This window comes from Chelonia mydas, chromosome 1 (genome assembly GCF_015237465.2).
Source record: "Chelonia mydas isolate rCheMyd1 chromosome 1, rCheMyd1.pri.v2, whole genome shotgun sequence".
NCBI classification, from domain to species: domain Eukaryota; kingdom Metazoa; phylum Chordata; order Testudines; family Cheloniidae; genus Chelonia; species Chelonia mydas.
This window is the reverse complement of record NC_057849.1, coordinates 44395145-44415627: the sequence shown is the minus strand read 5'-3', so window position 1 is coordinate 44415627 and position 20483 is coordinate 44395145. Positions and strand designations below refer to the sequence as shown.

Here is a 20483-nt window from a genome sequence, read left to right as displayed (position 1 = left end):
TGTAGCCACTTGGGCATTTCATTGTCCAGCTGGCTCTGCTCCAGCTTACTCTCTGTCAGCACCTCCCCTGTGCAGCAATGAGAACATCTATATATTCACCTCTCAACATTATAGCTTTAGTAGTTCTAAACAGGTGAACTCCCATCAGGTCAGCCATCCCAGAGTGGCTGACGGCTGTTGCCCCCCAGCTGCTCCCAGGGCAGAAATTCTCTCTCATGAATTCACACACATTACCCATCAGTTGGTGAGTTGCAGCATGCTCATAAATCACCCCCACCCCCACCCCCATGAAGGGCTCCCGCCCCCAGACAAGGGGTCTGCCCTGCTTAACACCTGTCTCCCAAACTTGAGCCCATGCTGGGTCTCCATTATTTCCACTTCCTGATCCCCACACTCCTGGAAGATCCAAGCTGCTGCAACAACTAAAGGTTAGCTTGCAACAGCTGTGTAATGCCATTAGCTTCTCTAGGCATGGGTAACCCAGACATCCCTGATGCAGCCCCTAGGATCCCTCCATAGCCTATATGCTAGTTCTGCTATTGCACCAGGTTCAATGTCTCCTCCCCTCCAGGGCTGGGGGAGGGTGACCACCTTTTCTTCCCCCACTTAGGTCCCCCAAGAGCTAAAGTGAGCAAGTTCCTTGAATCCCACCAAGGACCCCCCTACAAACACCCATTGCAGCACTGGATGGAAGGAACTCACTTTCACCCCATCTGTGCAGCCTCCATCTGGCACTGGTCACACTCACACCTGCCAGCCATGTTGCTCTCCTCTTCTTCAACCTGTTTGTTCAAATGTCCTGGCTCTGGGCTATCCACTACACCTTGTAAGCCTTGTAGTGCTGTGGGAACAACTTCGAAAGCAACTGCCTGGACTTAGGGTTACCAGTTTTGATTGGATGCATTCCTGGAGGTTTCATCATGTGACAATCTTTAATTCCTGGAGACCCCAGGACAATCCTGAAGGGTTGGCAACCCCACCCAGGCTACTTGAATCAATTCTCTGTTGGCTCCCTCACCCCACGCCCAAACGCAGCTAGTTCACCACTGGGACAGTTTGCTTCCCCCGGATCCATGCTACTTCCCAGTAGGGGGGAATCCATTTGGTAGAGAGGCAGACCATCCTGGGACCTGCCCATCCTAGTCCTGGGTCCAACCCCTTGCCTATGTGGCCAGGATCCCACCCCTTTATCTCCCATGGCCCTTCAAGCCCCACTCCCTCCACCCTGAGCTGGGTTTAGAATTCCCACCCAGGTCTGCTCTCCCACAACTGCTATGGCCGGCTGGCGGGGGTGGGGGGAACACCTCCCTCCTCATGTTTTCACCAGCCTGCTACAGCCCCACCCCGATGAGTATGAAACTTCCTCCCCTTCTGCTACTAAATGCGGGGGATCTTCCTCACTGGTGTGCTACCAACTGATGCCATGGGAGAATAAAGCTTCCTGCGCTGCTATTCCTATTGCTCTGCCAGGCGCAGGTAGAAGTGGGCTTTTCCTGCACTAGCATGGCCCCCTTCTCTTCTGGTCACGTGCGGGGGGATGGGTCAGTGTCCCTGCTGACCGCTCTAAAGTTGCCACACTGAGTCACTCTGGCTCTCTAGCCCTTAAAGGGACCACACACCTTTTCCTATAAGCCAGATGGCCCCCACGGCTCAATGTGTGGTGAGATCACTGGAACAAGTTACCTTGGGATGTGGTGGATTCTCCATCACTTGAAGTCTTCAAAACGAGATTGGGTCTCTTTCTAAAAAGACACTATATCTTAGACATTATGGGCTTGATGTACAAGTTAGTGGACGAGGTTCTAGGGCCTGTGGTTATGGAGGAAGCCAAACTAGACGATCATAATGGTCTTAAAAACCGATGAATCTATTTTCTAAGCTCTAAATTTAAGTTTAAAACCTGAACTATTGGAAGTTTGTTAGGTTTAACCACGTTTGGAAAACCCAGGAACTTTGGACAATTGAACACGTAGGCCTTGTCTACACTGGCAAGTTACTTCGCAGTAAAGCAACTTTCTGCAGTGTAACTCCTGAGGTGCACACACTGCCAAGCCACTTAGGGTGCAGAAACGCAACAGTTGCAGCATTGCAAAAAAAAACCCACTTCAACGAGAGTCATAACCCTGAAAGCGCAGAGGCTCCAGTGCTGTATTGGCAGTGTAAACATATTACAGAGCACAAAGCAACAACTGGCCTCCGTAAGTGTACCATAATCCCTCAAGTGGCCGCTCTGCTCATTGTTTTGAACTCAACCGCCCTGCAGACATGCGCCCCTCCCCTTTCAAAGCTTCATTTCTGACAGCCTTTGTGTGCTGTGCTGATCTGCTCCACGACACAAAGCAAACTATTAATGTGGAATGCTTGTGGTGTTGAACACAGAGGCAGGTGTGTGTGCGTGAGAGAGAGACAGACAGATTGCTGTGCAGAGAGCTGGGGGCTGATATCAGGGTCCCCCCCCACTTCAGGACTGGCTGCTTCCTGCCACTGTCTGAACTTACAAGACAGCATGCTGACACACACTGTCCCCCAAAAACACGTCTCTCTCCCCCACTCCCTCCATATACACACACACACACACACACACACACACACAGAGTCCCTGTCACACACATTGCCCCCCTCTTTCAGTTGAAAAGCAGCTGGCAATGTAGTAGGATGCCCATTGAACAATGGGATTGGGAAACCTGCATCATGTGACGCTGTGCCTGCCCCATGAGGCATTGCAAAGCTCTTCCCAAAGCACCCTGTGGCCAGTTGCACAGTGGGATAGCTACCACAATCCACTGCTCTCCTTGCCGTTGCAAGACATGCTAATGTGGATGTGCTCCACCGTCACGAGGAGTACAATGTGGACACGCTACCGCGGTTTAATTCCAGCGCTTTAATGAAAACAGTATAACTTGTCGCCCAGAAACTTCCCAGTGTGGACATACCCTTAGATGACAAGTATTAATTTCCCATTCAATGAGAGTTTGGCTGACCTGTCCCAGAACAGAAAGTTTTGGTACATTATCTTACCCTTTTATAAAATTATTTATGTGACATCTAAAATGTTTTGAAATTTCCCGAAGCACGGAGTGTTTCTATGTATGCATTATTGGATAAATTGCAAATCTTTACAAGATATGTATTCAAGAGCTCCGCATGTTTGTCTCTAAATATTCTAGCCTCCACAAGTCATTATGAAAGGCAGTAGAGTAAGGAAGGTATTTTCTCATGTGGGCAGCCTGAAGTCCAGATACATATTATAGCCTGGCAGCAGGTGGCTCAAGGAAAGCTCTGTAAAGAAGGGGTATTCTGCAAATCAAGTTCCCATAATCTGAAATGAAAGTTTGAATTAATAGTGCAGCATATGGCTGCAAACCTGCCTTTTTTAAAAACACGGATACTGCCCCATCTAGGAGTCCCTCACTGTGTCAGCATCACCAAAGTCAAGCTGCAGCATCAGAAGTCCCCGGAGCCACAGCTGAGGGAACAACCAAGCTACCACCCACTTCTGCTGCACATGGGGTAGGGCAGGTGCTGAACTGCGCCACTCCAACAGAGAGGCAGGTCAAACCACAATCACTGCTTGGGGCGATGGGCCACATGGAAGCTTCTTCTGCTCTGAAGGCAGCGCAAACCTTCACCGCCAAGCTGGGAAGTGAGGCAGAAGTGCCACCAAGGAAGATGACATTGGCTGGTGTGTAAAGAGACAACTCGTTCCTGCTGCTGCTTGAATCACGGTGGCTGGAGAAACAACAGCCCAGGAATGCCCCCAGCAGGCTAGGAGAAGCAGCTGTCCCAACAAGAGTCTGGTTTCACAAGAGAAATGGCAGCCCATTACAGAGAGACCCCTCCCACAACCAGCACACTCAACTCCTGACAGCGGTGTCTTCTGGGCTGTGGAAGGAGCTTGTAACAGTACAATATAACCAATGCTTCCCTCGCCTAATATGACCACTGATGAAAATTACAAGTCAAAATGATTTAGCAGACTATCCTCATTGTGTGCATGCACAAATTTTTGAATGTCTTCTATGAAACTAATGTCAAAGGGCATCCTTCTTACTATGCTAATTACTAATTCAACTAAAAAGCAATTTTCCTCTGCAATAAAGATACCCCAAGCCAGTTGCATTCTTTAGTATTTGCTAGTAAATTATACTTTTTTGGCAACTGGAAAACACAACTGAGTAGCTATTTGTATAGGACAAGTTGTTGGAAACAAAAATACTATAAAACTGATGAACAAGTATCCCGACTAGTCCATCTTTGAGGAAAAATTAAAGGGATATTATATGAGCATAACTATTACATAGTAACAGGTTTCAGAGTAACAGCCGTGTTAGTCTGTATTCGCAAAAAGAAAAGGAGTACTTGTGGCACCTTAGAGACTAACCAATTTATTTGAGCAAAAGCTTTCGTGAGCTACAGCTCACTTCATCGGATGCATACTGTGGAAAATACAGAAGATGTTTGTTTTTATACACACAAATCATGAAAAAATGGGTGTTTATCACTACAAAAGGTTTTCTCTCCCCCCACCCCACTCTCCTGCTGGTAATAGCTTATGTAAAGTGATCACTCTCCTTACAATGTGAATGATAATCAAGGTGGGCCATTTCCAGCACAAATCCAGGTTTTCTCTCCCCCCACCCCACTCTCCTGCTGGTAATAGCTTATGTAAAGTGATCACTCTCCTTACAATGTGAATGATAATCAAGGTGGGCCATTTCCAGCACAAATCCAGGTTTTCTCCCCACCCCCCACTCTCCTATTGGTAATAGCTTATCTAAAGTGATCACTCTCCTTACAATAAGAAAAGGAGTACTTGTGGCACCTTAGAGACTAACCAATTTATTTGAGCATAAGCTTTCGTGAGCTACAGCTCACGAAAGCTTATGCTCAAATAAATTGGTTAGTCTCTAAGGTGCCACAAGTACTCCTTTTCTTTTTGCGAATACAGACTAACACGGCTGTTACTCTGAAACCTCTCCTTACAATGTGTATGATAATCAAGGTGGGCCATTTTCAGCACAAATCTAGGGTTTAACAAGAACATCTGAGGAAGGGGGGGGGGGTTAGGAAAACAAGGGGAAATAGGTTACCTTGCATAATGACTTAGCCACTCCCAGTCTCTATTCAAGCCTAAGTTAATTGTATCCAATTTGCAAATGAATTCCAATTCAGCAGTCTCTCGCTGGAGTCTGGATTTGAAGTTTTTCTGTTGTAATATCGCAACTTTCATGTCTGTAATCGCGTGACCAGAGAGATTGAAGTGTTCTCCGACTGGTTTATGAAAGTTATAATTCTTGACATCTGATTTGTGTCCATTTATTCTTTTACGTAGAGACTGTCCAGTTTGACCAATGTACATGGCAGAGGGGCATTGCTGGCACATGATGGCATATATCACATTGGTAGATGTGCAGGTGAATGAGCCTCTGATAGTGTGGCTGATGTTACTAGGCCCTGTGATGGTGTCCCCTGAATAGATATGTGGGCACAGTTGGCAACGGGCTTTGTTGCAAGGATAGGTTCCTCGGTTAGTGGTTCTGTTGTGTGGTATGTGGTTGCTGGTGAGTATTCGCTTCAGGTTGGGGGGCTGTCTGTAGGCAAGGACTGGCCTGTCTCCCAAGATTTGAGAGAGTGTTGGGTCATCCTTCAGGATAGGTTGTAGATCCTTGATAATGCGTTGGAGGGGTTTTAGTTGGGGGCTGAAGGTGACGGCTAGTGGCATTCTGTTATTTTCTTTGTTAGGCCTGTCCTGTAGTAGGTGACTTCTGGGAACTCTTCTGGCTCTATCAATCTGTTTCTTCACTTCTGCAGGTGGGTACTGTAGTTGTAAGAATGCTTGACAGAGATCTTGTAGGTGTTTGTCTGAGGGGTTGGAGCAAATGCGATTGTATCGCAGAGCTTGGCTGTAGACAATGGATCGTGTGGTGTGGTCAGGGTGAAAGCTGGAGGCATGTAGGTAGGAATAGCGGTCAGTAGGTTTCCGGTATAGGGTGGTGTTTAAGTGACCATCGTTTATTAGCACTGTAGTGTCCAGGAAGTGGATCTCTTGTGTGGACTGGGCCAGGCTGAGGTTGATGGTGGGATGGAAATTGTTGAAATCAGAGTGGAATTCCTCAAGAGCTTCTTTTCCATGGGTCCAGATGATGAAGATGTCATCAATATAGCGCAAGTAGAGTAGGGGCGTTAGGGGACGACAGCTGAGGAAGCGTTGCTCTTAGTCAGCCATAAAAATGTTGGCATACTGTGGGGCCATGCGGGTACCCATAGCAGTGCCGCTGATTTGAAGGTATACATTGTCCCCAAATGTAAAATAGTTATGGGCAAGGACAAGGTCACAAAGTTCAGCCACCAGGTTAGCCGTGACATTATCGGGGATAGTGTTCTTGACGGCTTGTAGTCCATCTTTGTGCGGAATGTTGGTGTAGAGGGCTTCTACATCCATAGTGGCCAGGATGGTGTTATCAGGAAGATCACCGATGGATTGTAGTTTCCTCAGGAAGTCAGTGGTGTCTCGAAGGTAGCTGGGAGTGCTGGGAGTGTAGGGCCTGAGGAGGGAGTCTACATAGCCAGACAATCCTGCTGTCAGGGTGGCAATGCCTGAGATGATGGGGCACCCAGGATTATCATTCACATTGTAAGGAGAGTGATCACTTTAGATAAGCTATTACCAACAGGAGGGTGGGTTTGTTTGCGGGGGGTGTGGAGGAGAAAACCTGGATTTGTTCTGGAAATGGCCCACCTTGATTATCATACCCATTGTAAGGAGAGTGATCACTTTACATAAGCTATTACCAGCAGGAGAGTGGGGTGGGGGGAGAGAAAACCTTTTGTAGTGATAAACACCCATTTTTTCATGATTTGTGTGTATAAAAACAAACATCTTCTGTATTTTCCACAGTATGCATCCGATGAAGTGAGCTGTAGCTCACGAAAGCTTATGCTCAAATAAATTGGTTAGTCTCTAAGGTGCCACAAGTACTCCTTTTCTTATTACATAGTAGTTCAAAAGTATCAGGTTATCACTGATGCTATTATTTAACAAACCAAAAAACTAATCAAGCTAAAAATAATTTAGCAGCAAAACTCATGCCATGTAGTCCAAGGAAAGAAACACAAAGGCACAAAAGTGATACTTTATTCATATTTGTTACTTTTACATAACCCAGAGTAAGATATACAAACAGATAAAAATGATCTAAGAGTTCGTTAGTTTACATCACTAAATTCGATTTAAATTTGTATTGATAAAATACTGAACGGAGATGACAAAATACTCCAAGTTCAGAAAAACAGATTGGCTACTATGGCTGAAAAATTCCACTTATCTTTAACTGATCACAAATTATCATTTGTTTTATATTTATCATTTAAAACTAACTGATGCATATTACAAAATTTCCATGGTACACTCAGTCTCTGTGCTCATAAAATATATTTTTGTCATATCAAATTTCATTACAATGGAAAGAATTATTTGTGATGTCAGAATATTTCACCTCAACACATATCAAAAGACTATTGAAAGTACCTCTCTCACCCATATCGTGACACTGGATAATACTGCAGTATTAGCTGCACTTTTATCCATTTTATTTGCTCACCCACCGAATCATTTTGGTGCATTTTGCAAAGCACAGTATAACAATTATATCCTTATGACCAACACAAACAATGTCTCTCTCATGTTAATGAGGAACCACCAGACTAGAAGTAGAATTTAGCCCGGTATTTTAAAGCAAAAACAATCCTAGAAGGTGCTGAGTGCCCTCCTTTCCCATTGGCTAACCATCGTTCAGCACCTTCCAGGAGAAGGCCCTTAATGGGCAGTAAAACACAAACAGGGAGGCAAAGGCATTTTTGCCACACTACTATAAATTGAAGTTAAACAGAAACTCGCATGCAGATTACACAGTAATAAAGTAGCCAACAATGTAATATGTGAATATTGTGACAGGCTGAATATTATTTTCTTTGGACAAAAGTAAAACCTGCTGTGAGTGAGCATGGCTCAAGAGGAAGGGAAGTTCAGAGTGAACGCGGATAAAGGCTAGATGCATCTCCTTCCCTTCCTTCTTAAGAACAGAAGGGCCTTGCAGAACAAAAGAGCTTTACCAAATATTTGACCTGAAATTATAGAGATCTCTTCTGTTACAAAGATTACAATTGTAATCTGGTAAGGAAAAAAAAAAAAGACCAATCCTTCCCTCTCTCTCTCTCTCTCTCTCTCTCTCTCTCACACACACACACACACACACACCATAAAAAAGCCTTATTAGGCAAGGAAGCAGTCTGAGTCGCAGTGTACAAAAGAAAAACTATATGCAAATTTCAATACTGTATTGAATAAAGTATGAATTTTTTTTAAAGGGAACAGAGAAAGCGCAAAAGCAAACTGTATGGTAGCCTTCTTTTCTAGAAGAAACTGAAAATATATACAGCATGGTAACTAAACATCAATTAAGCCATTTTAATTGTCAGTGTTATATAAATGGGACATACTGGGATAGAAATACATTCAAAAATCAAGGGCCTTTAATGAGTGAGTTATAAGAAACTGAAATGACATTACATGACTACACACATTCCATATAAGCTAAAGTCTATCTACATATATTTATATCTACAGGAATAAAAAACTAAGTTTAGTACTTGTGAAATGTATCCAATTGCTAGCACTGAACTGAAGTCATTCCATTCATCCACGTAACAGACATAGTATTACCAGTAGTAGAGTAAGCTTCCCACTCTGTACTGACAAAGTGGCTCCACTCAGGTATCTAAAAACCACTCCTGAGTGTAACAGGGCATTTCAAACTTCAAGTATAGTCAATCCATGTCCAGAGAGTGCCAAAAAAAGTGTCAATTCCAATTGTGGTTTCTGTAATGTGAACATGTGTCTACTACATACTGAACTGAGACCATCCTGTTATTTTACTGTCAAACCACCAGCTAGCAACCTCCGGTTACTGACTGAGTCATCCAGTCCTCTCTCAAAAATAACTAGTAAATCCTGTGAATTGACTCTTCAAACTTACATTTCATTTGTGATTTTTCAATGGTGAGAATGTGTATAGGAGATTAAAATAATATAAGCAACTAAATCAAAAAATTCTTTAAAAATAGTGTGTAAGAAGACATTAGTTGCTGTCTGTTAGATTTTAAGATTACATGATTAATTTCTGAAAAATGCTCAAAAGATGACATTTAAGGACCTGAAGACATTGCCCAGTCATGTATCATTGACTCTCCTCAAAGACCTACATGACTAACAGCCAGACAGTTTCACAAGTATCTAGATTGCAACATTATAAAGATAAGATGTAAAGTAAAAATATAGTTATACCTTCATGATCAAGAAAGTAAAACAAAATGCTGGTTTTGTAACAGTGCAACAACTGCAGCACACTTTGCGTGCAGCACACGATTTGCTACATTTAGTGGCACTTATGTATTATGCAGTAAATACTGAAAATAAGACTGAATTTTTGGATCTGCATCAGCATAACCACATTATTATTACAAGAGTTGCTAAGCTACCGCATTCTGAATACCACCAATTCATTTTTAGTACTTAGATCGCTAGTTTTAATACATTTCAACACCCTGCCTTCTGTCCTGCTAATGGTGTCATTATTAGAGCAAAGCATTTCATGAATTCTGTTCCTGTACTTGGACCAGGTCTCAGTCTGACCAATCATTTTCATCAAATTCTGAATCATCATCAGAATCGCTGTACTCCACAGCAATGCGCCTTGAAAGAATAGTTGCCACATCATTTCCAACGGGTTCTCGCTTTGCTTCTTGTTCACGTTGCTCTTGTACCTTTTTCAGCTGAATTCCTATAGACAGGCAGACAATTCTATTTACAAACAGTTCTTTGCACCTAAAATATAATTTAAGGTTGTTGCTGCGTTTTATATTTTAAATAAAGTTGAGAGGCATTTCCAACAGGTGAAGGAAAAAAGACAGACTGGAAGTCATAAAAACTTTCCTGATCAAGAAAGAAAGAGAGACACACACAAAGTGGACTGACATCAGTCTTTCCAAGAGCACGTGCCCATAACTTTCTCAAAATAGCCTGCTATGGTTTAAATTAAAGTTCTAAAAGACTATAGGACACTTTCAGTAGGAGTGATGCCAAAATTGTGTCTTGAAGGATTTTAAAAGGTTATGCTTTTTAAAGCAAGCACAACTGAATGAAGACTGCAGCACCTGATTACAAAATATTTTTCAGCTGTTAAAAAAAGCTAAATCAAATGCACTGGAGTCAATGTTTGGATTTCACAGCTGTTGCAAGGGACCCCATGGAAACTGCACACTTTTTAAAAGGATACTTCATATACCGAAGAGGAGTAAAAGTTTTCATTTAACTTCATTCAAACAAGCACCTGAATTCATCTTAAATCAGCTGTAAGCCTTGGAACATGTGACTTGCTGTACAGACTTCACCCCAAGCATTGCAAGGAGGTTAACACCCTGAGGGCTTGTCTTCACTACCGGGGTAAGTTGATCTAAGTTACGCTACTCCAGCTACATGAATAACGTAACTGGAGTCGACATAGCTTAGGTCAACTTACCCCGGTGTTTTCACTGCGCTGAGTCGACGGGAGATGCTCTCCGGTTGACTTCCCTTACTCTTCTTGGAGAGCGGGAGTACCAGGGTCGACCGGAGGGCACTCTGCCATCGATTTAGCGGGTCTTCACTTGACCCACTAAATGGATCCCTGCCGCATCGATTGCAGCAGTGTTGATCTTCCCGTAGTGGAGACCAACCCTCTGTCAAGGCATACCAAAAACGCATGTCCAAAGAGCGGGGACTGTCAAGATACCTAGGCTGGGCCATTTGTAGTGAAGTATTTCTCTCAGCAAATTATAAAGATGAAATTGTGGCTTGAGGCTAACAGCAGCTATCAACACAGATCATAGGAGACACTGTAGTCTCACTGTGGAAAAGGAATAGCTCTTAAACTCTGTGTTCACTTACCCATTCGAATAGCAGCAAGAAGATCACTTCGAGCATCACTGATTGGCGGCTGTGTGGATTCATGTCGTTTTCCTTCAGGAACTGTAAAAGCATGCATCGGGGAGGATGTGAGAGATGAAACTGCAGCAGGAGGACCTGGTGGGGGAGGAGGTGGGCCGGGGGGAGGGGAAGCTGTAACAACAAGCCCAGAAGGAGGAGGAGGAGAAGGAGCAGCAGCAGCAGCATAGGTAGATCCGGTCACTAATCCAGAATGGGAAGGTGGCACAGGAAGCTGAAGAGGACTAACAAAAGCAGTTTGTGCTGAAGGAATCATAGGGGGAAGAGGAGTGGGGGGAGGTCCAGTAGGATTATAATAATCTACCATCTGAGCTGGGAGCATCCTATATAAAAAAAAAAGAAAAAAAATAACTTTTAAAAACTGAAATGTTTGTCAGTAAGAAGAGTGCTTTTCTGAAATGACTGAAGTATTTGAACACTTAGCACTTACACAGTGGTGACCCTTTAAAATATGCTCATTTTACTTCAGGTACCATTAACTCACTCTTTGCAGCTTTCCCCAGCAAATTCCTTAGATTTTCATATAGGGAATATTGCAAATACTGAGGGGTAGCGTTATATTGTTATCCAAAGCAGTTGAAAATTTTAAGGGCAAGCACTATATAGGGCTTTTCATATTCAAAGAGCTTTTACAAACACTGTCTGAATCTACCTTAATTCTCAATACCCCTGTGAGGCAGATACATAGATGTATTTGTTTCTAAAGAATCATTTTAACCTCTCACGTATGTAATGTGGGAAATAATATCATTAATATATGCATCTATTTCTATTGTTTTCTTGCAGTTTTCAATATTTTTCGGTGCACTACCCCTGTGGCTATTTTTCCTCATGTACAAGAAAATCTTGCCATTATCCCTTTGTTCGGCAATGCATTGAAAGTTTTTAATATTTTACAGCCATATCAATTGTTATGTTGCACCCCATATTCTTTACGGAAATATGCTTATGATATGGCATAACAGATAAATTTTATGCAAGATGGGTCTTGTAAGGTATCATCGGAAAGGTTGTAACTTATTGAATGTGATTATTTATCCAATTTGTATGCATATATCATTTCTGTATTTAAAGTTAGAAATATTGACTTTGTAACAATTACAACTGTGTGTGTATTTGGGAGATACCCACCAGACAACAGGCAATCAGCCTCGATGGGCCATTAGGAGGAAACAATAAGACTGTGAAGATACTAATCTCTCTCTTTCCTGCGAGGCGCGTCCTAGGACTAGCTGTGACTCTACTACATCAGGTGGTCCTGTCACCTGGTACTAAACACCATCTTGGACTTCTAGTAATTTTCCACTAAAAGGAGGGGGAGATCAAGACTGGGAAACAAACGATTCCCACTTTATGTAAATCTTACTTAAGGCTGGGGATTAAGGCAAACAGGATTTTTCTCCGTTGCCTTCCTCCCCAAGAAGAAAGACTGCTGAAAGTACCTGAAGAGACAAAGGAACTGAGCTATGGGAAAGGCAAGGGCTGAGTCCAGACTAAGATAGGAGTCTGGTCTGTAAAGAGAAATAACTGGAACTCTAAGCTACAGAAACTGTGCAACTTGTCTAAAACAACATTTAGGGTGAGAAATTATTTCTTGAAGCCAGTCTCTTTAAGATCTTAAGCTCAGTATGTGTGTTCTGTTTTATTTACTTGGTAATCTGCTTTGCTCTGTTGGCTATCACTTATAATCACTTAAAATCTGCCTTTTATAGTTAATAAACTTGTTTTTGTTTATTATTAAACCTAGTTTGTGCAATCTGTAACTGGGGGGGGGGGCAAGAAGTTGTGCATATCTTCCTCTATATTGAGGGAGGAGCGAATATATGAGCTTATGTTGTATAGATTTCTCTACAGCACAAGACAATAGTATTTTGGGTGTACTTTCCAGAGGGGAGCTGTACTTGAATGCTGGGCAATTTCCTAGCTGAATCTTCTCATAGAGAGCTGTTTGCAGACTCTGTGTGATTCTACAGCTGGTGCATTCCTACCTGTGTGTATGTGTGCTGCCAGAGGCCCAAGAGCCTAATTCAGCCAAACCGGGAGAGGGAGCCCAGGCTAGTGGAGCAGGCAGACTCAGTGAAATCCCAGTACGTCAGGTGGCATCCCAGAAGGGGGGGTCCAACCCATCACATCAATGTTATTAAATACATTGTTAACGATTTCAGTTTTTGACATTTCCCCACCTCCATTTAGTTCACACTGTTAAATATACTTTGCAAATTAGCAGATTTCCTACTACCTACCTTACTGAGGTGTTAACAGGATTAGTTAAGTTTGTACAGAGTTTTGAACATGTAAAACAAGTCCTAAGTACTGTATTATGATGATGAAAAATGCACATCCTATTGGTCTTTCCAAGAACCCACGCCAGTAAATCAGAAGTTTTACCCATAGTCTGCTGGTACCAAAGGTACAGAGCTGTGTGGTCCATCAGAGGCCTGGGGTGGAGGTGGAGGTGGTTGTTGAGGTCTGTTTAAAGTAGCATGCCGCACTGTGGTAGAGGATGGTCTATATTCATGCTCAAGGCCCTGGTTTATACCCATATACTGTGGTCCATCTCCCGTTCCATATGAAGACATTACTGGCTGCTGGTGGAGGGAATGATTCGGAGTAGCAGGATAAGAATAATCGGTAACATCGGATGCATGGGACCTAAAATTAAAGTAAATGGGATGGGGTGGAACAGAACACATGAGTGTAGCAGAACACTGTCTCCACTGTTAAGCAGTAAGGCTAATGACTGCACTGGGAATGACTTTTCTTGTGATGGGTTTCCCTGTTTTAATTATCAAGCATTTGTCAGACCATGGAAACTACAACAGCAGCAATATAATTATTAAGGCAACAGCCAGCCCCTGTTCAGATCCATGTAACTTCAAAATGAATTAATCTGACAAACTAGAGTACACAGAGACCAAATCTTAATCTGCAGGGCTTGCTTGCATCTTTTCAATATTTTGGCATATTAACTCTGTGACAGAATACTGTCAAATAAATCAAATTAAATGAAAAAAGCAAAACCAATAACAGCTTTTTTTTTTAGTCCTCGTCTAGTTGCAAGGAAACACTGATTTTTTTTTTGACAACACACAATTAACAACTGTGGGCAACCAGCTAAGTATTAACAATGAAGGCAGAAAGAGAAAGCAAGAATGGAAGCAGTCGGTTATATAGAAAAACACATTTTACCAAAGCAGAGAGAACTAATTTCAAAAGCTTAATCTTTAAAGGCTTTCTTGCTTTATTCGCATAAGTAGTTTGGTTGGAAAGGCTGAGAGATACTGAAAAATGCAAATATTATTAGTTGAGCAGAGAGTTCATAAAGATGCAAAGTCTATGATGCTTTGTCAAATAAGCCCAAGAGAGGGAACAAAAGGATCTCTTCATCCCATAACTGCACAGAGCTGTCCTGCATTAGTAACAGTCGTGCAGCCTGTCACTTGGTTAAAACAGATAGTCAGTAAAATGATACATGTCATCTCTAAGACTGGAAACAAGGCAAGCAACAAAAAGCCAGGGTTTTGAGTAAAACAAAATGACACACCCTTTGGGCATTTTGTCCTTTTTCACGCTTCCTGCCTGCTCCAGTTTCTTTGCGTCACTCATGAACTCAATGCCCATTTTCCTTCTTTCCCACTCTTCTTTTCTTGTTCTTACTTTTCTCACATTTATTTGCTGGTTTCTATTTGGATTCAGCTTGTGTCTCTCTCTCTGAAGCACAACAGGTGTAACATAAATGCATTGCAATAAGCAGACACAGTCTGGAAACTTGGATTTCAAACTTTATGGATTTGACTGGGACAGCATAATAACAAAGGCTTTTTAATTGCTTAAGCTCTGTATTAAAATATAACAAGATACTATGAATACAAGCACATCTTTGTATTTTGTCAAATATTTACAACAAAGCTAAAACGATTTGTATTTTATGAGTTAGTTTATATATAGGCACTCTATTTATAGGCATTTCTATTTGGCCTCATCACATAAGACAACTTTTGTGAGAAATGGACTCACTTCTATATTTACTTTTATAGCTTCATTCCCACAACATTCGCAAGGTAGATCAAGGTTAAAAGGGTGCATTATACGAATTACTAAATCTCTTCCTCACCCTACCACAGTCCCACAACTAACCCACAGTTGAAGTGCAGATTTCTGCAATGCAGCATTGTTGTAGCCATGTTCAGTCCCAGGACACTAGAGAGACAAGGTGGGTGAGGTAATATTTGTTATCGGATCAATTTCTGTTGGTGAGAGAGATAAGCTTTCAAGCTAAACAGAGCTCTTCTTCGGGTCTGGGAAAGGTACTAAGAGTGTCACAGCTAAATACAAGATCAAACAGATAGAATGTGAGCTAACTACTTATGCTAAACTAACTTGTATTTATTTACCTGTGACACACTTGGTACCTTTCCCAGACCTGAAGAAGAGCTCCGTGTAGCTTGAAAGCTTGTATCTCTCACCAACAGAAGTTGGTCTGATAAAAGATATTATTACCTCACCCACCTTGTCTCTCTAGACTTTCCAATACAGGCAGGTATTTGATTCATGCAAAATTCATTGTTCACATTGCTATAAACATTTCAAAATCTGTAATAAGAAAGGAATAGTACAATGGCATAACCAACTTGATACTACAAATAATCCTCTTTCCTCCACCCACACCAAAATACCCCAGATCCTAGTGGAGGGTCTTTACAGTTCCTCCTTGGGGAAAGCTACATATTGCAACTATTTCCCAGAGCTTGCTTTCTTCACATTATAAAAATCTGCACACAAAGCGTGATGAATGCATGTTTTGACATTACAGGGAAATAAAGAGGAAAAGGGTAAATTAAATGTGTCTCTTTAATCTCAAGGTCCCTGGAAGCAAGGTGATAGGTGTGTAAAGGAAGAAAATTTAGAGATGCAATAAATCTACATCTTGCAGTTGAGTAATGGGCACTGATATCATCCCATCAATTCAATCAGGTCTGGATGAACCAATGTGCCCTTGGTAAACTTGCACAGGGTCCCCATCTCAGGCCCCACAAACACTATGGGGTATGAAAAGCCACATACACACATACAAACAAAAAACCACCAGTGCCAGGAAGAGGGTGGGGTGGGGTGAGGGCCGGGCCCTGTCTGCAGGCTGTGGCAAGAGCCAACAGGCCAAAGCTGGGAGGCAGGAGTTGCAGCAGGGTGAGTGCAGGACAAGCTCGCTCTGGAATACACTCCCTGTGCCAGGGCCTCCCACCTGGGAAGGTGGGAGCCCCCCCATTGCCATAGTGCACAAGCCGCCAAAATTCTTTTATCTGGCACTAAATTCAAGCAAGATTCAGATCAACATTTTGAAAATACTAACTTAAAAGAACTTTGCATAAAAAGAAAAATTTGAGTGATTAGCAGGACACATTTTGGCTGTAGAAATTATGGTAAACTAAAATAAACTCTTGGTAAAAAAAAAATATAGACAAGGGACAACGGCTGAACACAAACTCTTGAAACTTAACACTGATGGAAAGGGAAGAAACAACAAAAACTCGGTCTGGTCTCCAAAGAGTCAACATCATCTGGCAGAAGTCTACAGCACACAAAAAATATTCAACATTGAAAAAACAAAGTTCTGAGCAGATTCCCCTTCATTAATCACAACTATCCAGTGAAATGAAAACATGAATCCCACTCCTACCCAGTGGCTGTTGCCTAATGGCCACAGCACGTAAACAACCTAAACACTTACTGGAATTGTGAAATAGTTTGGCTTTTCACTAGATTCCAATTATTTCCTATGTTTCTTCTGCCTATCAATTAAATTCGACACACAGAAAAACCGTTTAGGGAAAAATTCTCTACCTAGACCCACTTGAGGAACAGCCTCAGATATCTGGCTCTCCCTTTGCATAGAGATCTCCCAGCGAGCTCAAAGGGAGTTTCATACACACGGCAGGAGCAGAATACTGAAGATGAGCTCTGTTGTGTGCACCTGAGAGGAGATTTTTGTTTAAAGTGACTTGTTTTTAAGGATTCTAGGTGGACTCCTCCTGAAGGTCGAAACAGCAGACTGGACTTCTACATAGAGTGCTTCCGCCGACGTGCACGGGCTGAAATTGTGGAAAAGCAGCATCACTTGCCCCATAACCTCAGCCGTGCAGAACACAATGCCATCCACAGCCTCAGAAACAACTCTGACATCATAATCAAAAAGGCTGACAAAGGAGGTGCTGTTGTCATCATGAATAGGTCGGAATATGAACAAGAGGCTGCTCGGCAGCTCTCCAACACCACTTTCTACAAGCCATTACCCTCTGATCCCACTGAGAGTTACCAAAAGCATCTACAGCATTTGCTCAAGAAACTTCCTGAAAAAGCACAAGATCAAATCCGCACAGACACACCCCTGGAACCCCGACCTGGGATATTCTATCTACTACCCAAGATCCATAAACCTGGAAATCCTGGGCGCCCCATCATCTCAGGCATTGGCACCCTGACAGCAGGATTGTCCGGCTATGTAGACTCACTCCTCAGGCCCTACGCTACCAGCACTCCCAGCTACCTTCGAGACACCACTGACTTCCTGAGGAAACTACAATCCATTGGTGATCTTCCTGATAACACCATCCTGGCCACTATGGATATAGAAGCCCTCTACACCAACATTCCACACAAAGATGGACTACAAGCCATCAAGAACACTATCCCCGATAATGTCACGGCTAACCTGGTGGCTGAACTTTGTGACTTTGTCCTTACCCATAACTATTTTACATTTGGGGACAATGTATACCTTCAGATCAGCGGCACTGCTATGGGTACCCGCATGGCCCCACAGTATGCCAACATTTTTATGGCTGATTTAGAACAACGCTTCCTCAGCTCTCGTCCCCTAACGCCCCTACTTCACTTGCGCTATATTGATGACATCTTCATCATCTGGACCCATGGAAAAGAAGCCCTTGAGGAATTCCACCATGATTTCAACAATTTCCATCCCACCATCAACCTCAGCCTGGTCCAGTCCACACAAGAGATCCACTTCCTGGACACTACAGTGCTAATAAACGATGGTCACATCAACACCACCCTATACCGGAAACCTACTGACCGCTATTCCTACCTACATGCCTCCAGCTTTCACCCTGACCACACCACACGATCCATCGTCTACAGCCAAGCTCTGCGATACAACCGCATTTGCTCCAACCCCTCAGACAGAGACAAACACCTACAAGATCTCTATCAAGCATTCTTACAACTACAATACCCACCTGCAGAAGTGAAGAAACAGATTGATAGAGCCAGAAGAGTTCCCAGAAGTCACCTACTACAGGACAGGCCTAACAAAGAAAATAACAGAATGCCACTAGCCGTCACCTTCAGCCCCCAACTAAAACCCCTCCAACGCATTATTAAGGATCTACAACCTATCCTGAAGGATGACCCAACACTCTCACAAATCTTGGGAGAAAGGCCAGTCCTTGCCTACAGACAGCCCCCCAACCTGAAGCGAATACTCACCAACAACCACATACCACACAACAGAACCACTAACCCAGGAACCTATCCTTGCAACAAAGCCCGTTGCCAACTGTGCCCACATATCTATTCAGGGGACACCATCACAGGGCCTAACAACATCAGCCACACTATCAGAGGCTCGTTCACCTGCACATCCACCAATGTGATATATGCCATCATGTGCCAGCAATGCCCCTCTGCCATGTACATTGGTCAAACTGGACAGTCTCTACGTAAAAGAATAAATGGACACAAATCAGATGTTAAGAATTATAACATTCATAAACCAGTCGGAGAACACTTCAATCTCTCTGGTCACGCAATCACAGACATGAGGGTCGCTATCTTAAAGCAAAAAAACTTCAAATCCAGACTCCAGCGAGAAACTGCTGAATTGGAATTCATTTGCAAATTGGATACTATTAATTTGGGCTTGAATAGAGACTGGGAGTGGCTAAGTCATTATGCAAGGTAGCCTATCTCCCCTTGTTTTTTTCCTACAAACCCCCCCCAAGACGTTCTGGTTAAACTTGGATTTATGCTGGAAATGGCCCACCTTGATTGCTGTGCACATTGTAAGATGAGCTATTGCCAGCAGGAGAGTGAGTTTGTGTGTGTGGTTTTTGGAGGGGGATGTGTGTGTGGGGGGGTGAGAAAACCTGGATTAGTGCTGGAAATGACCCACCTTGATTATCATGCGCATTATAAAGAGAGGTTTCAAAGAGGGATGGGCTATTACCAGCAGGAGAGTGAGTTTGTATGTGTGTGTGTGGGGGGGGGGGGGGGGGAAGGGTGAGAAAACCTGGATTTGTGCTGGAAATGGCCCTACTTGATGATCACTTTAGATAAGCTGTTACCAGCAGGAGAGTGGGGTGGGAGGAAGTTTTGTTTCATGGTCTCTGTGTGTATATAATGTCTTCTGCAGTTTCCACGATATGCTATGCATCCGATGAAGTGAGCTGTAGCTCACGAAAGCTCATGCTCAAATAAACTGGTTAGTCTCTAAGGTGCCACAAGTACTCTTTTTGTTTTAAGCAATAACGATGCACCTGGTTTTGTAGCTTGCTTTTGTAAAAAAGGAGAATGACAATAAAGAACTGTTCCCCAATTACAGCATCCAACTAAGGCAAAATTATATACATCACCAGGTATTTAAAATATTTCTCACTTAAACAGAAAAACACTTGAAGCTCTCACAGATGACTAGATCCTGAAATGATTAACAGTCATCTTGCACAGAAAAAACAACATGTACTGTCAGTAGCAATAAAATGTATCAAAGTCGAAATGAAGGAAGAGACACTAAAACTAACAATTATATATAGATCTAAATCTTCTTCAATTATACCTGTTCAAAATGCAAAAATAAAATATAAAGCAAACACCATCACACAAATTAAATACAACGCTGAAGTTCAGATAACAAAAACATAAGGAGTAGATGTACAGAAATTTAAAGTAATTAGTACATATTTCTTAAATTTCACAGTACTTTAAAAGCATTTTTGAGAACAAGTTTAAAATGTTTATGGTGTCTTTTCTATACTAACTGCTACAGTCTCAATCTAAAGCTACTCAGAATCTCAGAACATATAACTGTGATATAGCAAACGGCTTGTTGTAAACAGACCTAGTATCTGGGGACAGTGATCCCTCTGAAGATGCTCCATGGTACACATTTTGAGACAACCTGTTGTCAGGTCTAAGCTCTTTGTCATATGCCATCATATTCCACTCCTGGCGCCTGTTCCTGGCTTTTCTAACCTTTTTCACCTCACGGGTTGTGCCATCTATACGCTTTTGCTCCTAATGTTCAAAGGAGAGAAAGCAAGCATGCAAAAGAGAGAAAAAGGAAAGGAAAAGAGCAGGTTAAAATGCAGTTAGCGTGCACAGAAATAAGACTAGAATTACAGATAAAGCCAAGTCTACATAAAAT

General features: G+C 42.6%; 1 protein-coding gene across 7 annotated transcripts in view; it reads right to left on the bottom strand.

The window, feature by feature from the left end:
- Window positions 1-7118: 7118 nt before the first annotated feature.
- WASF3 (WASP family member 3) overlaps window positions 7119-20483 on the bottom strand; it is a 138483-nt gene continuing 125118 nt past the window's right edge. For 4 of the 7 annotated variants that reach the window (XM_043531074.1, XM_037891455.2, XM_043531068.1 and 1 more), the window contains 4 exons: window positions 14586-14752; window positions 13430-13693; window positions 10985-11364; window positions 7119-9839 (listed from right to left, as the gene is read on the bottom strand). In XM_043531074.1, coding sequence (XP_043387009.1) covers window positions 9682-9839; window positions 10985-11364; window positions 13430-13693; window positions 14586-14752 — 969 coding nt within the window. In that variant the 3' untranslated portion in view covers window positions 7119-9681. Of the gene's footprint in view, window positions 9840-10984; window positions 11365-13429; window positions 13694-14585; window positions 14753-20177; window positions 20354-20483 lie in introns of all 7 variants that reach the window. The other 3 variants (XM_037891427.2, XM_037891436.2, XM_043531043.1) reach the window with 1 other exon arrangement.